Source organism: Delphinapterus leucas, chromosome 7 (genome assembly GCF_059928025.1).
Source record: "Delphinapterus leucas isolate spDelLeu-1000000601 "Yukka" chromosome 7, BTC_Dleu_Yukka2, whole genome shotgun sequence".
In the NCBI taxonomy this organism is placed as follows: Eukaryota; Metazoa; Chordata; class Mammalia; order Artiodactyla; family Monodontidae; genus Delphinapterus; species Delphinapterus leucas.
Window position 1 is genome coordinate 77,330,620 of NC_143135.1, and position 18,174 is coordinate 77,348,793.

General features: G+C 36.0%; 1 protein-coding gene across 1 annotated transcript in view; it reads left to right on the forward strand.

Annotated features, from left to right (window-relative positions):
* Positions 1-18,174, forward strand: part of CEP126 (centrosomal protein 126) — a 92,084-nt gene that overhangs the window by 5,713 nt on the left and 68,197 nt on the right. Inside the window, 1 exon segment of the mRNA XM_089915877.1 lies at positions 954-1,073. Within this exon segment, the coding sequence (XP_089772003.1) occupies positions 954-1,073 (120 nt within the window).

The window sequence follows — 18,174 nt, forward strand, 5'->3', positions numbered from 1 at the left end:
AATCTTGATTAAATAGAACTCTTAAAGAGAATTTCATACCTTTATTTTGAGGGGAGAAAATTTAAACACACTATTTATTCTAAAAAGACAAATAGGCATGCCCTGCAATAAATAACTTCAGTACAATCTTGTACGCATCTACATCTAATGATGAGGTACTGAAAATGGTAATTGAATGACCACTTTCTAAAACTTCAAAATCATTAAAAACAGAAAAATACTGTGATAAATTTGGTAAAGGCATTCATTAATGCTAGTTGAAATGTAACTAAATAAGTGCGGACATCAATTAACCATATCAATTCAACTTATTTAAAGAAAGTTTAATTTTATACAGTAAATTTCAAATGAATGGATAATTAGGATAACTAAAATACTCCATATTTGGCAAAATTCTGAGTAAACATTACTGTGTATGGTTTTCCTAATGGTTTGTTTTTTAACTTATGAGTAAATCACTAAGTAAACTATATTCCCAAACTTCCCAGTTATATTGCTATTTGATTTTTAATATTTGAATATGACTTTCATGCTATGGATTAAAGGATCTACTGAAACGTTTAATTCATCGGCTTTCTATTAATGAGATATAACCTTCTTTCATTTTTCTATATACATGCCTAAGATAGTAACTTGTTAATAAGTACTCAAATATCTGTATAATGAATGAAAAGATATGTAGTCTCCTTATCTGGGCTCATGATGTCTAAAAGTAATTAATTTTTTTCCCCAAAGAAAGTAAAATGTATCTTCAGTTCTAATACCAAGCCAAGAGTTTTTTTAATATAAAACATGTGCCGGTCATACACTAACACTGATGTGTACACATACTAATTGTTCCACAAAAAATCATTACATCATTAGTATGAGGCTGTAATTGTACTTATCAGATAGCACTGATACTCATCCAGTAAAGACATAAACCACTGTCCTTAACTTTATGCTACCATTAGAGATATGAAAATCCATTTTGAGAAAAATTTAGAAGAAGAGCGCCAAATCTTACTACAGCAACAAAAAGTATGTCGAAATCAAGCACGTAAATATTTTGTGGAGTCAAACCGGAGAAAAAAGTAAGTAACTGTATTTTATTCAGAAGCATAGAAACTCAAAGTCATAAATTAATCATTTCTCTACTTTGTAGCATTTTATGAACCTAAGTCATGACAGTGTTTTATCTATAAAATTGATCAAGATTTTTGTGGCTTTTAAATTTTATTGTTTTTCTGCCACAGCACAAAGATAGTGATGTATCATCTAGTTTACTGACCATGACTGTAGCAGTCTTTTCTTGTCATAGAACTTATTAGTGTCATATTCACTTCTTAAAATGACTATAAAAAGTATTCTTCATTTTTGTAACATTTTATGATACAAGGTTACCAATTAGCATTTAGGCTCTAATAGAACATATTTCATTTTAATTCATTATTTACTTATATATAATTTTTCTATATGTGCTACCCTCATTCATCCAGTCAGAAAAATGGGGAAAATATGAATAATTGTGGAAATATGATTAAAAAAATTTTATAAATGAGTGCCATGAAAAAAGATGCTTTCTAATATAAACTGGAAACTAAATAAAGTAAAAATGCAAACCATCCTATCCCTGCTTGACATTTTTCAAGATGTGTTTGAATTATTAGATTTTTTTAATACAGAGTGGTTATGCCATTTTTATTGTTGTTTTTGCTACCTTGTTCATAGTTCTACAATAGGTGAATAGTAGAAAAGCCCTAGAATTTATTACTACATCATTGGGCATATGTTGCAAATCCCATTTGGGGAATACAAAATTGTTTATCTGTAATTTTTTTCTGGCGCTGAATTATCTTTAGACTAACTCTATATTGCCTGGCGTAGTTGAAAGTATTTAATGAAGCTTGTTTTTGTTTTTGTTTTGTATTTGTGTATTTCTGTTTTTCTCCTACCTTTCAGCTCCTGAAGCTTATAAGAGGCACATGATAGGAGTTCAATAAAAATGAATAATCATATGTTGAAAGGGTCATGGGCTTTGGAATCAGAGATCTAGGTTTAAATCCTAGCTCCATGAGTTAGAGCAAGTTATTTAATCTCTTTGAGCTTCAGTTTCTTATTTATGATTGGAATTAATACAATATTTTTCAAGGAATTGTTACATAGAGCAAAAAAGGTAATATTAGAGATGAATAGTTGAGAACGCATGTAGAAGTATTTGTCACATAGTGCTCTTCATTAAGCTTATTTTATTGATTAATAAATTAATATTTGTCAGTTGTATATTTTCTAATAATTGTCTTGCTGTATGAAATAGCAGGCTTTACATATGGAATTTGATTCATAAAGTTCCAACCTGTCTTCTCTCATCAAACACCCATAAGAATTCTGATGTAGAAAATATAGAAGAAAATTTTTGGTTTAAAATTCTAAGAGGCAGAACATTTTCCAATACAATTTGATTATATTTTATTTTTCTGTCACCCTACAGAGGTGTAAAAAAAAACAAACCCTTTTTGTTTTTGTAAAGCCACATAAAAATTTATTTTAAAACACTAATCTTTTGTTTCTATATTTCACCTTTTAAAAGGGGACCAAATTATTTGTACACTTCTGAATTTCAGAATATGTCTATCATTATGGATTTTTTGGCCTATCTATGCTTATCATCTAAGTTTATGCTGTCTATTCATATTATGGTCATAGAATTTAGAAAAAAATATTTTTCCTACAAGTAGAGATATTCTCCTAACACTGTTTTTTTCTACAAAAAGAGACAAATTTATACTTTGACATTGTCAGTACTGTTTCCCCAATAGTACTCAAAAGATGTTCATAGCACCAAGTGCTCTTTGTTTACTTGCATTAATCACTTAAAATCACACACATTTTAATTTTCTTGTTATGTATTATTTTTTGCATTTCTATTGCCAGTATTTTTCTTGTATGTTTTTATCACATTCTTAAGTTTTCCATTCTGTCCCTCAGTGTCCATACAGTGGAGTCCCCTTTGTTTCCCTCCAAGTCCTCCTCCTTTCATCACTAGGTACTGCTACAACAGATACAGGTTACCTTTTAGACCTAATGCACAACGGGCATCTGAGACTTCCCTTTATTGGTCTCAGGAACTGGAGCCACAGTTTCTTGCCTCATAGCATCCCTTTTTTTGTTTTGTTTTATAACATTAGATTGCTGGATCACATCCTCAGGTAACTTTCTAGTAGGCTGCTTTGTGGACCAAGTAATTTTAATATATACACACATAAAGAAAATTAAATTATTTCCTACATTGTTTTTAATTTTCAAGTTTAGAACTATCTTTTGATAAATTAGTGAATAAGCATTTATTCATTAGCAAGCATAGCTAATTGAGTACCAATTATTAAACATCATATTGGGAGAAAAAAATAATTTTGGTTAACCTATTTTATCACTAAACATTAGAAATGTCAATAATCTAATTTAACATGACTTCATGAGGAAAATAAATTGAAATAAATTTTAAGAAGTAAAGAACTCAAAAGGAACCTTCAGATAGTTTTAAAACAATATAATATAAGCATGTAGGCTTAAAAGTTCAGATGATCAGACTATATAACTAACTGGCAGAATAAGAAAGAAACTGACAGAATGGGGAAAACTGCCCAAATAAAGAGAAGAGGAAACACTACCAAGTGGTGAGAGACAAACACTTAGGAAGAATCACTAAAATCTATAATTAAAAAAGATTCCTTACATATCCTATAGGCAGAAAAAAAAATTACCTAGAGAATCACAGAATGAATTACTTGGTGAACATGAAGTATGGGGTAGCTGCATTATCTATTCGTGAGAATGATGGAGTTTGGAGTTCCCCATGAAGCAGGAAAAATGTACCTTAGAATAAATAAGAAGGAATTATACTTTAAGCAATAAGTCATATTAATCAAACCTGTATATATAGAAGTTTGGTATAAGCTAAAAAATATAAACAGATTCAAATCCAGGTATCAGTGGGTTTATATATCCATGGGTATATTATCCATAATATATTCATAATGTATTAAAGGAAAATTAAAGGAATTTAGTATATTTAGAAGTTATCTTTGACCATTTAAAATGTCATACAGGACAGCATTTATTCATTCAACTAACATTTACTGGGTTTCATATACTAGAGGATAAAAATAAAATGCATGATTCTTGCCCTCAATTTACTAATAGTGAAGTAATAAAGGATGGCAATGCTATGCAATAAATACTATGATTGAGTCACCTACAAGGTGCTGTAGAAGTACATCTCATATACTGCAGGACAAGGAAGAACTCCTGGAAGAGTAAAGTCTTATTAGATAACCAGGAGTTAGGGTACTTGAGAGATAAAGGAGAACAATAGGTGAAAAAGCTTAATGTTATGAAATAAAAGACAAAAGTTTTATGTGATTTAGGCACAGGAAAATGTGGAAGGGTATCAGGAAAGGAAGCTATAGAGATGATAGGAGTCATTTCATAAAATAACTTTTGTGTCAATCTGAAGAAATTAAACCCTATCCTTAGGACTCTGAGAGGTTGTTGAAAGAGTGAAATCATAAAAGTATCATGATTATGTTTATATTTTATCTCATTGTAGCAGAGGGGTAGAGGATGAATTGAAAGCACAGGCTGGAGGCAAAGAAGACAGGTAGAAAGCTGTTATAGTGATCTAAGCCAGAGAAGGTATGAAGGTAGAGTATGAAGGTAGAGTCGGGATTGAGTAGGTAGGGTCAATAGGAGTCAAAGGTCAGTTATGTGTGGTGCATGAAGAGCATTGTCAGAAATGGAATACTTATCAGTTATGCAAATGTTATTGACATTATTAATATAAATCCTCCTAAATTGCAATGCATATTTCTGTAATCTTTTATACAAATTATGATAAATGCAGTTTGATCTATTCTTTATGCCTTAGAATCATTATTATGGGCATCAAATATTCTATTCTGTTATATTACTGTATTGTCCTTGAGCTATTAAGCTTTATTTAGTTTACAGTACTAGCCTCAACTGGTAAGCTTGGTGAATTTTTTTTAATTTAATTTTTATTGAAGTATAACTGTTTTACAATGTTGTATTAGTTTCTACTGTACAGCAAAGTGAATCAGCTATATGTATACATATATCTCCTCTTTTTGGATTTCCTTCCCATTTAGGTCACCACAGAGCAAGCATTTAGTAGAGTTCTCTGTGCTATACAGTAGGTTCTTATTAGTTATCTATTTTATATGTAGTATCAATACTGTATATAATCAATCCCAATCTCCCAATTCATCGCCCCCCCCCCCGCTTTCCACCTTGGTATCCATACGTTTGTTCTCTACATCTGTGTCTCTATTTCTGCTTTGTAAATAAGATCATCTATACCAGTTTTCTAGATTCCACATATATGCGTTAATATACGATATTTTTTTTCTCTCTTTCTGACTTACTTCACTGTGTATGACTCTCTAGGTCCATCCACAATTCTACAACCGACCCAATTTCATTCTTTTTTATGGCTGAGTAATATCCCATTGTATATATGTACCAGATCTTCTTTAACCAGTCCTCTGTTGATGGACATTTAACTTGCTTCCATATCCTGGCTATTGTAAATAGTGCAGCAATGAACATTGGGGCACATGTGTCTTTTTAAATTATGTTTTTCTCTGGGTATATGCCCAGTAGTGGGATCACTGGGTCATATGGTAGCTCTGTTTTTAGTTTTTTAAGGAACCTCCATACTGTTCTCCATAGTGGCTGTACCAATCTACATTCCCAACAACAGTGTAACAGGATTCCCTTTTCTCTACACCCTCTTCAGCATTTATTATTTGTAGATTTTTTTGATGATGGCCATTCTGACTGATGAGAAGTGATACCTCAGTGTACTTGTGATTTGCATTTCTCTCATAATTAGTGATGTTGAGCATCTTTTCATGTGTTTGTTGGCCATCAGTATGTCTTCTTTGGAGAAATGTCTGTATAGGTCTTCCGCCCATTTTTTGATTGGGTTGTTGTTTTCTGGTTTTTTTTTTTTTGACATTGAGCTGCATGAACTATTTGTGTATATTGGAGATTAATACCTTGTCAGTTGCTTCGTTTGCAAATATTTTCTCCCATTCTGAGGGTTGTCTCTTCATCTTGTTTATGGTTTCCTTTGCTGTGCAAAAGCTAATAAGTTTAATTAGATCCCATTTGTTTATTTTTGTTTTTATTTTCATTACTCTAGGAGGTGGGTCAAAAAAGATCTTGCTGCAATTTATGTCAAAGAGTGTTTTGCCTATGTTTTCCTCTAAGACTTTTATAGTGTCCAGCCTTACATTTAGGTCTTTAGCCCATTTTGAGTTTATTTTTGTGTATGGTGTTAGGGAGTGTTCTAATTCATTCTTTTACATGTAGTCGTCCAGTTTTCCCAGCACCACTTATAGAAGAGAGCATCTTTTCTCCATTGTATATTCTTGCCTCCTTTATCAGAGATTAGGTGACCATAGGTGCCTAGGTTTATCTCTGGGCTTTCCATCCTGTTCCCTTGATCTATATTTCTGTTTTTGTGCGAGTACCATACTATTTTAATGACTTAGTAGTATAGTCTGAAGTCCGGGAGCCTGATTCCTCCAGCTCTGTTTTTCTTTTTCAAGATTGTTTGGGCTATTCGGGGTCTTTTGTATTTCCATACAAATTGTAAATTTTTTTATTCTAATTCTTTATAAAATGCCATTGGTAATTTGATAGGGATTACAGTGAATCTGTAGATTGCTTTGGGTAGTATAGTCATTTTCACAATATTGATTCTTCCAGTCCAGGAACATGGTATATGTCTCCATCTGTTTGTGTCGTCTTTGATTTCTTTCATCAGTATCTCATAGCTTTCTGATTACAGGTCTTTTGCCTCCTAGGTAGGTTTATCCCTAGGTATTTTACTCTTTTTGTTGCAATGGTAAATAGGATAGTTTTCTTAATTTCTCTTTCTGAGTTTTTGTTATTAGTGTATAGGAATGCAAGAGATTTCTGTGTATTAATTTTGTATCCTGCAACTTTACCGAATTCATTGATTAGCTCTAGTAGTTTTCAGGCGGCATCTTTAGGATTTTCTATGCAAAGTATCATGTCATCTGCAAACAGTGACAGTTTTACTTCTTTCCAATTTGGAATCCTTTTATATCTTTTCCTTCTCTGATTGTTGTGGCTAGGACTTCCAAAACAATGTTGAATGAAAGTGGTGAGAGTGGTCATCCTTGCCTTGTTCCTGAACTTAGGGAAAATGCTTTCAGTTTTTTACCATTGAGAATGATGTTTGCTGTGGGTTTGTCATATATGGCCTTTATTATGTTGAGGCTGGTTCCCTCTATGCCCATTTTCTGGAGAGTTTTTTAATCATAAATGGGTGTTGAATTTTGTCAAAAGCTTTTTCTGCATCTATTGAGATGATCATATGGCTTTTATTTCTCTATTTGTTAATATGGTGTATCACATTGATTGATTTGCATATATTGAAGGATCCTTGCATCCCAGGGATAAATCCCACTTGATCAGGGTGTATGATCCTTTTAATGTATTGTTGGATTCTGCTTGCTAGTATTTTGTTGAGGATTTTTGCTTCTATTTTTATCAGTGATATTGGCCTGTAATTTTCTTTTTTGTGATATCTTTGTCACCTTTGGGTATCAGGGTGATGGTGGCCTCATAGAATGAGGTTGGGGGTGGTCCTCCACCTGCAATTTTTTGGAAGAGTTTGAGAAGGATAGCTGTTAGCTCTTCTCTAAATGTTTGATAGAATTCACCTGTGAAGCCATCTGGTCCTGGACTTTTGTCTGTTGGAAGATTTTAATCACAGTTTCAATTTCATTACTTGTGATTGGTCTGTTTATAGTTTCTATTTCTTCCTGGTTCAGTCTCAGAAGGTTGTGCTTTTCTAAGAATTTGTCCATTTCTTCCACATTGTCCATTTTATTGGCATATAGTTGCTTGTAGTAATCTCTCATGATCCTCTGTATTTCTGCACTGTCAGTTGTTACTTCTCCTTTTTCATTTCTAATTCTGTTGATTTGAGTCTGCTCCCTTTTTTTCTTGATGAGTTTGGCTAAAGGTTTATCAGTTTTGTTTATCATCTCAAAGAACCAGCTTTTAGTTTCATTGATCTTTGCTATTGTTTTCTTTGTTTCTATTTCATTTATTTCTGCTCTGATCTTTATGATTTCTTTCCTTCTACTAACTTTGGGTTTTGTTTGTTCTTCTTTCTCTAGTTGTTTCAAGTGTAATGTTAGGTTGTTTATTTGAGATTTTTTTTTGTTCCTTGAGGTTAGGATTGTATTGCTACAAGCTTCCCTCTCAGAACTGCTTTTGCTGAGTCCCATGGCATTTGGGTCATCATCTTTTTGTTGTCATTTGTTTATAGGTATTTTTTTATTTTCTCTTTGATTTCTTCAGTGATCCATTGGTTATTTAGTAGCATATTGTTTAGCCTCCATGTGTTTGTGATTTTTATAGTTTATTTTCTGTAATTGATTTCTAACCTCATTGCATTGTGGTCAGAAAAGATGCTTGATATGATTTCGATTTTCTTCAATTTACCAAGGCTTGATTTGTGACCCAAGATGTGACCTATCCTGGAGGATGATCCATGTGCACTTGAGAAGAAAGTGTATCTGCTGCTTTCGGATGGAATGTCTTATAGATATCAATTAAGTCTATCTGGTCTAATGTGTGATTTAAGGCTTGTGTTTCCTTATTAATTTTCTGTTTGGATGATCTCTCCATTGGTGTGAGTAGAGTGTTAACGTCTCCCACTATTATTGTATTACTGTCAATTGCTTTTATGGCTGTTAGCATTTGCCTTATGTATTGAAGTGCTCCTATGTGGGTGTATAAATATTTACAATTGTTATATCTTCTTCTTGGATTGATCCCTTTATTCTTATGTAGTGTCCTTCCTTGTCTCTTATAACAGTCTTTATTTTAAAGTCTATTTTTTCTGATGTGAGTATTGCTACTCCAGCTTTCTTTTGATTTCCATTTGCATAGAATATCTTTTTCCTTCCCCTCACTTTCAGTCTGTATGTTTTCCTAGGTCTGAAATGCATCTCTTATTGACAGCATATATATGGATGTTGTTTTTGTATTTATTCAGCCAGTCTGTGTCTTTTGGTTGGAGCATTTAATCCATTTACATTTAAGGTAACTATCGATATATATGTTCCTATTACGATTTTCTTTATTGTTTTGGTTTTGTTTTTGTAGGTGTTTTTCTTCTCCTGTGTTTCCTGCCTAGAGAAGTTTCTTTAGCATGTGTTGTAAAGCTGTTTGGTGGTTCTGAATTCTCTTAGCTTTTGCTTGTCTATAAAGCTTTTGATGTCTCTGTAGAATCTGAATGAGAATGTTACTGGGTACAGTGTTCTTGGCTGTAGGTTTTTCCTTTTCATCACTTTAAATATATCCTGCCATTGCCTTCTGGCCTGTAGAGTTTCTGCTGAAAAATCAGCTGATAACCTTATGGGGATTCCCTTGTATGTTATTTTTGCTTTTCCTTTGCTGCTTTTAATTTTTTTCTTTGTATTTAATTTTTGTTAGTTTGATTAATATGTGTCTTGGTGTTTGGGTTTATCCTGTATGGGACTCTCTGGGCTTCTTGGACTTGGGTGGCTATTTCCTTTCCCATGTTTGGGAAGTTTTCCACTTTAATCTCTTCAAATATTTTCTCAGACCCTTTCTCTTTCTCTTCTTCTTCTGGGACCCCTGTAATTTGAATATTGGTGGGGTTAATGTTGTCCCAGAGGTCTCTGAGACTGATCTTATTTCTTTTCATCCTGTTTTTTCTTTATTCTGTTCTGTGGCATTTATTTCCACTATTCTATATTCCAGTTCACTTATCCATTCTTCTGCCTCAGTTATTCTGCTATTGATTTCTTCTTGTGTATTTTTCATTTAAGTTATTGTGTTGTTCTTCACTGTTTGTTTGTTCTTTAGTTCTTCTAGGTCCTTGTTAAACATTTCTTGTATGTTCTCGATCCATGCCTGCATTCTATTTCTGAGATCTTGAATCATCTTAACTATCATTACTCTGAATTCTTTTTCAGGTAAATTGCCTATTTCCTCTTCATTTATTTAGTCTTGTGGATTTTTACCTTGCTTCTTCATCCAAAACCTATTTCTCTGTCATCTCATTTTATCTAATTTACTGTGTTTGTGGTCTCCTTTCCACAGGCTGCAGTGTTGTAGTTCCTCTTGTTTCTGGTGTCTGCCCCCTGGTGGGTGAAGTTGGTCCAGGGGCTTTTGTAGGTTTCCTGTTGGAAGGGACTGGTGCCTGAACTGGTAGCTGGAGCTGAGTCTTGTCCCTCTGATCGGCAGGGCCTCATCAGGTAGTGTGTTTTGTGGTGTCTGTGAGTTTAGTACAACTTTAGGCAGCCTGTCTGCTAATGGATGGGGCTGTGTTATTGTCTTGCTGGTTGTTTGGTGTGGGGTGTCCAACACTGGTGCCTGCAGGCAGTTGGGTGGAGCCAGGTCTTGCTGTCGAGATGGAGACCTCCAGGAGAGCTCACATCGTTTAATACTCCCTGGGGCCGGAAATTCTCTGGCATTCCAGCATCTTGGACTTGGTGCTCTTACCCGTGAGTCTCAGGCCTGACCCCTCGTTAGGGAACCATGGCCCTGCAAGCTGTGTGGCACAGCCAAGAAAAAGAAAAGAAGACCAACAAAACCCAAGACAAATGATAAAAACAAAATGAAAGAAACAAGGAAAGAAAGAAAAGAAAACCAAAAAAAGAAAACAAAAATTCAGAGAACAACCTAACACACAAAAGAACCCAAAAACAAACAATAAAAACAAAACTAACAATAAAAACAAAACTAACAAAAACCAAGAACAGAACAAAAACAGAAAGCAAGCTGAAAAAAAGAAAACTTAAACAAAAATGATAAAAACAAAACAAGAAAAATCACAAAACAAAAAAGTAAAAATTTTTAATTTAAAAATATATTTTGAAAATTTTTAAATTAAAGCAAAAAAAGAAATAAGTAAAGAAAAAGTAAGTAACAAATAAAATATAATTAAAAAACAGAAAACAACAACAGAACAAAATGAAACAAAAAGGAAAAAGAGAGAAAAAATAATACTAGTAATAATATTTTCCTGAGTCCTTCACTGTCAGTGTCCTTGCCCCCCACTGACAGCAAGCCACAGTCAACCCCCACCTCCCCAGGAGGCCCTCCTGTACCTCTAGGTAGGTCTCTGGACCTGCCATGGCCACTGTGGGGGCAGCTCAGACTCTGACCTGGCCCAACTCCCACATGCACTTGCCCCCAAAGTCCACAGCTGCCAAAGTTAGACCGGTCTAAGTTGTGGGAGTACTCAGTGTCCATTCAGATATTCCACAGGTGCAGGGTTTACCAAGAAAATCACTGGGATTTAATCTGTGGCTTGTGCAGCTGCACAGAGAGATTTCCGTTCCTCTTCCTGGGGCTCAGTTTTGGTTTTGGCCCCACCTCTGCATGTGGGCCACCCTCAGGTTTCTGTTCGCCATCCAGGTGAGAGAGAGGCAAGAGCAGTGGCCAATTGGGTCCCTCAGTCTGATTGGGGCACTTATTCGTTCAGGCCAGGGAGGGAGAAGGAGGCCACAACTGTGGCACATGCAAAGTGCTTGTGGCAGAGACCAGCAGGAAGATGCAACAGACTGGGACGTGTCTGGTGGGAGTCCCTCCCAGTACCCATGGAGGCAGCGGTCAGCAGGTGGGGAAGGGTTTTGCAATGGTGACCCTGCCCCTTGTGCACCACTCAACAATGGCACCTTGTTTCCAAGGCAGACCATGCTTCCTCTAGCAGCATTTCCAGCCATGGAGCCCCTCACTCCCGTCTCCTCAAGTTGTCTCTGCACAGCCAACAGCAGTCCTCTCCCCACATCCACTCTTCTAACACCACGCTTTAGCACTCAGCTCCCGCCAGCATTGGCGGCTTCCTGTCTCAGTCTGGGGTGCCCGGGGCTGATTCTGGATGAGGCTTTGGCATGGGCATCGTGAACAGGCCCCATGTGCACTCAAAGGAGGCTTTGGCAGTGGTGGAGCTCAGGACTCTGGAGCCTGTGCACCAAAGAGACCTTGGCTTGAGGAGCGGGTGGGCCTGCTCAGACGGGTGCCCCTCCCAGTGCCCACAGAGGCAGGGGGCTGGTAGGTGGGGAAGGGAGTTGCAGTGGCGGCCCCACCCCTTGCATGCCACTCAACAATGGCAACTTGTTTCTATAGTGCTCCAGGATTCTTCAGAAAACTTTCCAGGTTGTGAAGCTCCTTACTCCTGTCCCTTCAGGCTGTCTCTTCACAGCCAGCAGCTGTCCCCTCCCTGGATCCACTCTCCAAACCCCACTTTCCAGCACCCAGCCTCCCTCACCACCTGGAGACACACAACTCAGGCTGGGGTGTGCAGAGCAGCAGCATGGGCCATACACACAGTTCTTACTTTGTCCTGCCTTCCACAGACCAGTTGCTGCATTTCCCTTCAAACCCCTGAAGGTCCCTTTCTGCCCCAGCTGATTTCCCTGCCATGAATGGGCTTTTGTGAGTGTGGGAACCTCTCCTCACCTTCAGTTCCCTGCCAGGGGTGATGGTTCCTTCCTGTTTCCTTTTTTTTCTTTCTTTCTTTCATCTGTCCTGGTTGTGTGGGGATTTATCTTGTCCTTTTAGGTGTCCAGGGGCTTCCACTAGTGTTCAGCAGATGCTCTGTGAGAATTGATCCATTTGTAGATGTATTCTTAATGTACTTGTGAGGAGAGGCAAATTCCGAATCCTCCTATTCTGCCATCTGACTCCTCCCCACCAAATTTATTCCTTTTTGATTTTAGTCTTTCTCTTTCTAGAAGTTCCCTCACCTTTCTTCTTTTATATTTCTAATACATTATTACCAAAGTAAACAAAGGATTTTGTTGGAACTGAATCTAATAACAATTCATGTGAATAAGGACCTAAGAGACTCTTATGATTAAATTTATGAGCTTCAGTTAATTGATATTGACATGTTTATTTTGGCTGACACCTCAGCTTTTAGAGAAATGAGGTGCTATTATATTTTGCCTTTGTAGTATGTACATTACTAATTCTCTGTGTTAAATCAGAATATGGATCTTTGTTGTTTGGGTATTTTCCATTCCAATAGTCTGTTAAGGGTCATTTTTAATTTTTTATTTGTTTTCTTTTCCAGCAAAGTGACAGACAATAAGTTGGAAATATGATATTCAACATAGATTGGGGGATTTCAAATAAGTTTAAGTCTTGGCAAGTACAGGATTAATAACCACTGGGACATATGTGTTTTTTTGCCAAGCAGTGAAAACTGACAGTATATTCTTCAGTTGTTTTATTTCTTATAGGATGTTGACATTATTGTTTGTTTAAAATGTTATTCTTTATTTTTAAAAACTATATTTCTCCAATTGCGTTTTTTAATTTGAAAGAATAATATTTTATCCTATTTTAAATGTCTTTAATTTCTATCTATCTCAAAATAGTGCTGAGTTTTAAACTTAAATGTGATCATATCTCTAGAAAGTTATATTTACATAAGTCTGAATTATGGTTCCAAACAGGAAAAAGAAATACATCACAAATGGCTGGTCTCCAGTTCTAGTGGTGTCCCTTGTGACCTCAGTTACTCTTTCTTCTTTTTTTTTTTTTTTTTTTTTTTTGCAGTACGCGGGCCTCTCACTGTTGTGGCCTCTCCCATTGCGGGGCACAGGCTCCGGACGCACAGGCTCAGCGGCCATGGCTCACGGGCCCAGCTGCTCCGCGGCATGTGGGATCTTCCCAGACCGGGGCACGAACCCGTGTCCCCTGCATCGGCAGGCAGACTCTCAACCACTGTGCCACCAGGGAAGCCCACTCTTTCTTCTTTTTATTAACATCTTTATTGGAGTATAATTGCTTTACAATGGTGTGTTAGTTTCTGCTTTATAACAAAGTGAATCAGCTATGCATATACATATATCTCCATATCCCCTCCCTCTTGCATCTCCCTCCCTCCCTCCCTATCCCACCCTTCTAGGTGGTCACAAAGCACCGAGCTGATCCTCCTGTACTATGCAGCTGCTTCCCACTAGCTATCTATTTTACATTTGGTAGTGTATATATGTCCATACCACTCTCTCACTTCGTCCCAGTTAACCCTTCTCCCTACCCGTGTCCTCAAGTCCATTCTCTACGTCTGCATTTTTACTCCTGTCCTGCCCCTAGCTTCTTGAGAACCTTTTTTTTTAGATTCCATATATATGTGTTAGCATACGGTATTTTTCTCTTTCTGACTTACTTCACTCTGTATGACAGACTATAGGTCCATCCACCTCACTACAAAAAACTCAATTTCATTTCTTTTAATGGCTGAGTAATATTCCATTGTATATATGTGCCACCTCTTCTTTATTCATTCATCTGTTGATGGACACATAGGTTGCTTCCATGTCCTAGCTATTGTAGATAGAATTACAATGAACATTATGGTACATGACTGTTTCTGAATTATGGGTTTCTCTGCCTATATGCACAGTAGTGGGATTGCTGGGTCATATGGTAATTCTATTTTTAGTTTTCTAAGGAACCTCCATACTGTTCTCCATAGTGCCTGTATCAATTTACATTCCCACCAACAGTGCAAGAGGGTTCCCTTTTCTCCACACCCTCTCCAGCATTTATTGTTTGTAGATTTTTTGATGTTGGCCATTCTGACTGGTGAGAGGTGATACCTCACTGTACTTTTCATTTGCATTTTTCTCATAATTAGTGATGTTTAGCATCTTTTCATGTGTTTGTTGGCCATCTGTATGTCTTCTTTGGAGAAATGGCTGTTTAGGTCTTCCGCCCATTTTTGGATTGGGTTGCTTGTTTTATTGATATTGAGCCACATGAGCTGCTTGTAAATTTTGGAGATTAATCCTTTGTCAGTTTCTTCATTTGCAAATATTTTCTCCCATTCTGAGGGTTGTCTTTGGGTCTTGATTATGATTTCCTTTGCTGTGCAAAAGCTTTGAAGTTTCATTAGGTCCCATTTGTTTATTTTCATTTTTGTTTCCATTTTTCTAGGAGGTGGGTCAAAAAGAACCTTGCTGTGATTTATGTCATAGAGTGTTCTGCCTATATTTTCCTCTAAGAGTTTTATACTGTGTGGCCTTACATTTTGGTCTTTAATCCATTTTGAGTTTATTTTTGTGTATGGTGTTAGGGAGTGTTCTAATTTCACTCTTTCATAGGTAGCTGTCCAATTTTCCCAGCCCCACTTATTGAAGAGGCTGTCTTTTTTCCATTTTATATTCTTGCCTCCTTTATGAAAAATAAGGTGGCCATATGTGGATGGGCTTATCTCTCGGGTTTCTAATCTGTTCCATTGATATATTTCTGTTTTTGTGCCAGTACCATACTGTCTTGATTACTGTAGCTTTCTAGTATAGTCTGAAGTCAGGGAGCTTGATTTCCTCCAGCTCCATTTATCTTTCTCAAGATTGCTTTGGTTATTCAGGGTCTTTCGAGTTTCCATACAAATTGTGAAATGTTTTGTTCTAGTTCTGTAAAAAATGTCATTGGTAATTTAATAGGGATTGCATTGAACCTGTAGATTGCTTTGGGTAGTATAGTCATTTTCACAATATTGATTCTTCCAATCCAAGGATGTCGTATATCTCTCCATCTGTTTGTATCATCTTTAATTTCTTTCATGAGTGTCTTATAGTTTTCTGCATAGAGGTCTTTCACCTCCTTAGGTAGGTTTATTCCTAGGTATTTTATTTTTTGTTGCAATGGTAAATGGGAGTGTTTCCTTAATTTTGCTTTTAGATTTTTCATCATTAATGTATAGGAATGCAAGAGATTTATGTGCATTAATTTTGTATCCTGCTACTTTACCAAATTCATTGATTATCTCTAGTAGTTTTCTGGTAGCATCTTTAGGATTCTCTATATATAGTATCATGTCATCTGCAAACAGTGCCAGCTTTACTTCTTCTTTTCTGATTTGGATTCCTTTTATTTCTTTTTCTTCTCTGATTGCTGTGGCTAAAACTTCCAAAACTTTATTTAATAATAGTGGTGAGAGTGGACAATTTTGTCTTGTTCCTGATGTTAGAGGAAATGGTTGAAGTTTTTCACCATTAAGAACTATATTGGCTGTGGGTTTGTCATATATCGCCTTTATTATATTGAGGTAACTTCCCTCTATGCCTAATTCCTGGTGGGTTTCTATCATAAATGGGTGTTGAATATTGTTGAAAGCTTTTTCTGCATCTATTCAGATGACCATATGGTTTTTCTCCTTCAGTTTGTTAATATGTTTTATTACACTGATTGATTTGCCTATATTGAAGAATCCTTGCATTCCTGGGATAAACCCCACTTGATCATGGTGTATGATCCTTTAAATGTGCTGTTGGATTCCGTTTGCTAGTATTTTATTGAGGATTTTTGCATCTGTGTTCATCAGGCATACTGGCCTGTAGTTTTCTTTCTTTGTGACATCTTTGTCTGGTTTTGGTATCAGGGTGATGGTGGCCTCATAGAATGAGTTTGGGAGTGTTCCTCCCTCTGCCATATTTTGGAAAAGTTTCAAAAGGGTCGATGTTAACTCTTCTCTAAATGTTTGATCGAATTCACCTGTGAAGCCATCTGGTCCTGCAGTTTTGTTTGTTAGAAGAATTTTAATCACAGTTTCAACTTCAGTGCTTGTGATTGGTCTGTTTATAGTTTCTATTTCTTCCTGGTTCAGTTTCAGAAGATTGTGCTTTTCTAAGAATTTGTCCATTTCTTCCACGTTGTCCATTTTATTGGCATGTAGTTGCTTGTAGTAATCTCCCATGATCCTTTGTATTTCTGCACTGTCAGTTGTTCTCCTTTTTCATTTCTAGTTCTGTTGATTTGAGTCTGCTCCCTTTTTTTCTTGATGAGTCTGGCTAATGGTTTATCAATTTTGTTTATCTTCTCAAAGAACCAGCTTTTAGTTTTATTGATCTTTGCTCTTGTTTCCTTCTTTTCTTTTTCATTTATTTCTGATCTGATCTTTATGATTTCTTTTCTTCTGCTAACTTTGGGGGTTTTTTATTATTCTTCTTTCTCTAATTGCTTTAGGTGCAAGATTAGGTTATTTGAGATGTTTCTGATTTCTTCAGGTAGGATTGTATTGCTATAAACTTCCTTCTTAGAACTGCTTTTGCTGCATCCCATGGGTTTTTGGGTTGTCATGTTTTCATTGTCATTTGTTTCTAGGTATTTTTTGATCACCCCTTTGGTTTCTTCAGTGATCTCTTGGTTACTTAATAGTGTATTGTTTAGCCTCCATGTGTTTGTATTTTTTACAGATTTTTTCCTGTAACTGATATCTAGTCTCATAGTGTGGTGGTCAGAAAAGACACTTGATATGATTTCAACTTTCTTAAATTTACCAAGGCTTGATTTGTGACCCAGGATATGATCTGACCTGGAGAATGTTCCCTAAGCACTTGAGAAGAAAGTGTATTCTGTTGTTTTGGGATGGAATGTCCTATAAATATCAATTACGTCCATCTTGTTTAATGTATCATTTAAAGTTTGTGTTTCCTTATTTATTTTCATTTTGGATGATCTGTCCATTGGTGAAAGTGCAGTGTTAAAGTCCCCTACTATGATTGTGTTACTGTCAATTTCCCCTTTTATGGGTGTTAGCATTTGCCTTATGTATTGAGATGCTCCTATGTTGAGTGCATAAATATTTACACTTGTTATATCTTCTTCTTTGATTGATCCCTTGATCATTATGTAGTGTCCTTCTTTGTCTCTTGTAATAGTCTTTATTTTAAAGTCTGATATCAGAATTGCTACTCCAGCTTTCTTTTGATTTCCATTTGCATGTAATATCTTTTTCCATCCCCTCACTTTCAGTCTGTATGTGTCCCTAGGTCTGAAGTGGGACTCTTGTAGACAGCATATATAAGGGTCTTGTCTTTGTATCCATTCAGCCAGTCTATGTCTTTTTGCTGGAGTATTTAATCCATTTACATTTAAGGTAATTATCAATATGTATGTTCCTATTACTATTTTATTAATTTATGGGGGTTTTGTTATTGTAGGTATTTTCCTACTCCTGAGTTTCCTGCCTAGAGAAGTTCCTTTAGAATTTGTGGTAAAGCTGGTTTTGTGGTGCTGAATTCTCATAGCTTGCTTGTCTGTATAGGTTTTGATTTCTCCATCGAATCTGAAAGACGTCCT